The sequence below is a fragment of the Lytechinus pictus genome, chromosome 5 (assembly GCF_037042905.1).
Source record: "Lytechinus pictus isolate F3 Inbred chromosome 5, Lp3.0, whole genome shotgun sequence".
NCBI classification, from domain to species: domain Eukaryota; kingdom Metazoa; phylum Echinodermata; class Echinoidea; order Temnopleuroida; family Toxopneustidae; genus Lytechinus; species Lytechinus pictus.
Window position 1 is genome coordinate 4,934,361 of NC_087249.1, and position 3,015 is coordinate 4,937,375.

Here is a 3,015-nt window from a genome sequence, read left to right on the forward strand (position 1 = left end):
TTCTAAGGACTGTTTGTTGGAATTTTTTAAGAGAATTAGTATATCACTAACCAAAGTTGGCATTAATATTCATCCCTAGATAAAGATATACAAGATTTATTTTCTAAATAAGCTTTTGGGAAACATGGTAATAGCATAGGACGGGGGCATTAATCACCTTCAGTGGTATTCCCTTTCTATGCCTTTATTCCTTTGCCTTTTTTCTTCAATTTCTTTTCCTTTATTTGAACCCCTTATCCCTTTTTTTGCTCACGTATCCCCCTTGCGCCCCCGTATACACGCCACTGATCAAGAATAAAAATATTCCGCCCGCGCTTTGCGATTGCATTGCCTGTTTAATGGTATAATTAAATTGAGGATTACATAGCGCTTAAAATGTCCAGTTATCAATATATAAAAGGTATTTTAGTTCACACTCCACTCTTTCATTTCCCCTTTTTCAAATTCTTGTTGGGAGAAAAGCATAATGTTATGGTTACAAAAAAAGGGTCTTTGACTAATTTTTCCATCTAGGTCGCTTGTATCCCCATCAGCGCAGAGGATTATCTTTTATTTTGAGGTGGGACGCAACAATTATGTCCCCCTCCCCCAAAAGCATAACCCTGTACTCTGACGCCCATGGTGTAATATTAATAATAGGGAAAGGAGTGGGAAATTAAAAAAAAAGAAGGTAAAAGGAGACTGAAAAAAAAAACCAAATACAACAAATACCACATATTACGTATTAGTAAAGAAATAATAAATAAAAACAATATAACTCGTTATTTTTATGACTTTATTTCTCTTATACTCTATTTCTCCTTTTCTTTCACTTTTTTTTCTGTTCCTTGTACAAATTCTTCCACCCTCATCTTTTTCTTCTCTTTCCTTCCTTTTTTATGTTGGCCGCTAATCATCGGCGGAAACATGTCCCCAAAGGTAGGGGGACCGGGGGCTGGAAAATTTGACAAGCAAACAAAAAAAGGAAAAAGGTTATTACCCAACATGTAAGGTCATTTTAACCAAAAAAAAATTGAAAAGCGAAAAAAATAGGTTGTCACCAAAAATGTAAGGTCATTTAGTCCAAAATACATGTTTTTTGTTGGCCGCTAATCGTTAATTTATAAATATTCCGTCACAAAGTTTTAGTTGATCAAGATGAGATGAACATCGAGCTAGATGTTCCGGGCAGCTCAGTGGCGTAACAAGCCAAAAATCTTGAAGGGGCAAGATATAGCGCATCGGGCAAAATTTACAAAAAATTGCGAGCGGACAAATATTTCGACATCTTTATTGCAAAAATAAATTTTGTGATAGATTTTGACATAATAATTCAGAAAATAATATCATATTTCACCCTACTCTCTTTCCTTTTTTTTCTTGGTCATGATTTTTTTTTTTTTGGGGGGGGGGTGGCAAGCGCCCCAAGCCCCCTATCTATACGCCACTGGGGTAGCTTGAAAAGACTTGTAAAGAGTTTTATCCCACGATTGCCAAAGTAAGAATACTCTTCCGCCAATCTAAAATAAAGGTTTTTTTCAGGGGAGCGTTTCTTGAAAATACTTGTCCGAAAGTTACCATTATCGTAATAGTGATTCTCAACCAATCAAAAGCAAGGAAAAATGTCAAATCTGACTACTTGTCAGACCAAAAAAAAATTGTTGATAAACACTACTGCTGATATTCTCGTGAAGGACTTTGTTTTATCTCATGAAAAAATACTCTTCTCTCTCATATCTCTTTCTCGCTTATCAATTGCAAACCAGATTCTTCCATTTTTATTTCTCATCATCTTCTCTTCATTCAACCATGAAGATTCAAATACATCTCCTAGAATGGAATTACCTGATTAGATGAAGTGAATCTGTTGTCTGGATGAGAAACGGTGACATCATTCTTCACTTCATTCTCGGGTTCGTCCACGCCCCCATCATGCTGATCAACGTTTGATGACGTCACATCTTTGACAATGCTTGATTTCGTCTTCTCCAACGACGACGACGACGATGCCTTCGAATCGAACTTCTTATTCACGCTCCTTCCACCGGCCGTCTTTCGTATCTGAAGAATGATGCGGGTGTAGAGAACAACGATGATGACGAAGGGTAGATGAAACTTACAGACGTTCTGGATCATGTACGTGATCGGACTCTCGGAGAAGAGCGGCATGCACTGCGTGCCGTTATCGTGGTCGACCACGAACTCCCAGACGGTGGTGTAACCCAACCAGAATGAGAGTCCTATAACCCAAGGTAGGCAGTTGATAAGAATGGCCTTACGTCTGGTTCGAGATATGAAATGGTTGATGGGGTCGTAGACGGCTCGGTGTCGGTCAGCGCAGATGACGACCACGCTGATGTTGGATCCGTTGACAATCCCGCCCGCGATACCGGTTAAGATCTTACAGATATCTTGGGGAAATGGGTAATGACCATGATAAGCATGCGCTACCTGTGCGGACAATGACACTCCGACAAGAAGATCAAGTATGCTGAGGTTGATGATGAAGTAGTTGTTATAGGTGCGGAGTCGCTTTTCGACAGCGAAGGCCAGAAGGCTGATGGTATTGGTGATGATGATCAGAGCAGTAAAGACACCACTACAGACAAGACTGGCAAGGCTAGAGGGTCGAGACCCCGCTTCGCCACCGATTTCTACTGATGCTCCGTCGGTCACGGAGTCGTTGACGCTATAATTATCATAATCGGTCCAAATTGTGAATGTCTCTATCGTATCAAAAATACTGGTCATGGTTATATTAATGACTTCTCAAAATACCTTCGAATTATTTGTGTGTATATATACGTTCACAAATAAGAATATAATTCCAGGTGATTATGGACAATTTCTTTTCAATACTTTCTGTTTTGCTCTGAATATAACTTGGCCCGAAACAATTTAAAATAAACCTTGTATGCCAATAGGAGTCGAGGAGTAAATCCTGAACAATCTGATCAAAGTGGAAAAATTACCTTTGAGGCGGGGTATTTATACCTTACTCCATTCGGTGTGTTGCCCTATAGCAAAGATCGGTCG

The 3,015-nt window shown here is 39.3% G+C and overlaps 1 protein-coding gene across 1 annotated transcript; it reads right to left on the bottom strand.

Annotated features, from left to right (window-relative positions):
* Positions 1–1,809: 1,809 nt before the first annotated feature.
* LOC129261902 (muscarinic acetylcholine receptor M4-like) lies at positions 1,810–2,730 on the bottom strand. The gene has a single exon (XM_054899927.2). It carries the CDS (start codon positions 2,728–2,730, stop codon positions 1,810–1,812), a length of 921 nt encoding a protein of 306 aa, XP_054755902.2.
* Between the last annotated feature and the right edge of the window lie 285 nt (positions 2,731–3,015).

Bases quoted from the DNA above. Each gene is read 5' to 3' on its own strand.
- LOC129261902 (XM_054899927.2), bottom strand. From the start codon at position 2,730: ATGACCAGTATTTTTGATACGATAGAGACATTCACAATTTGGACCGAT.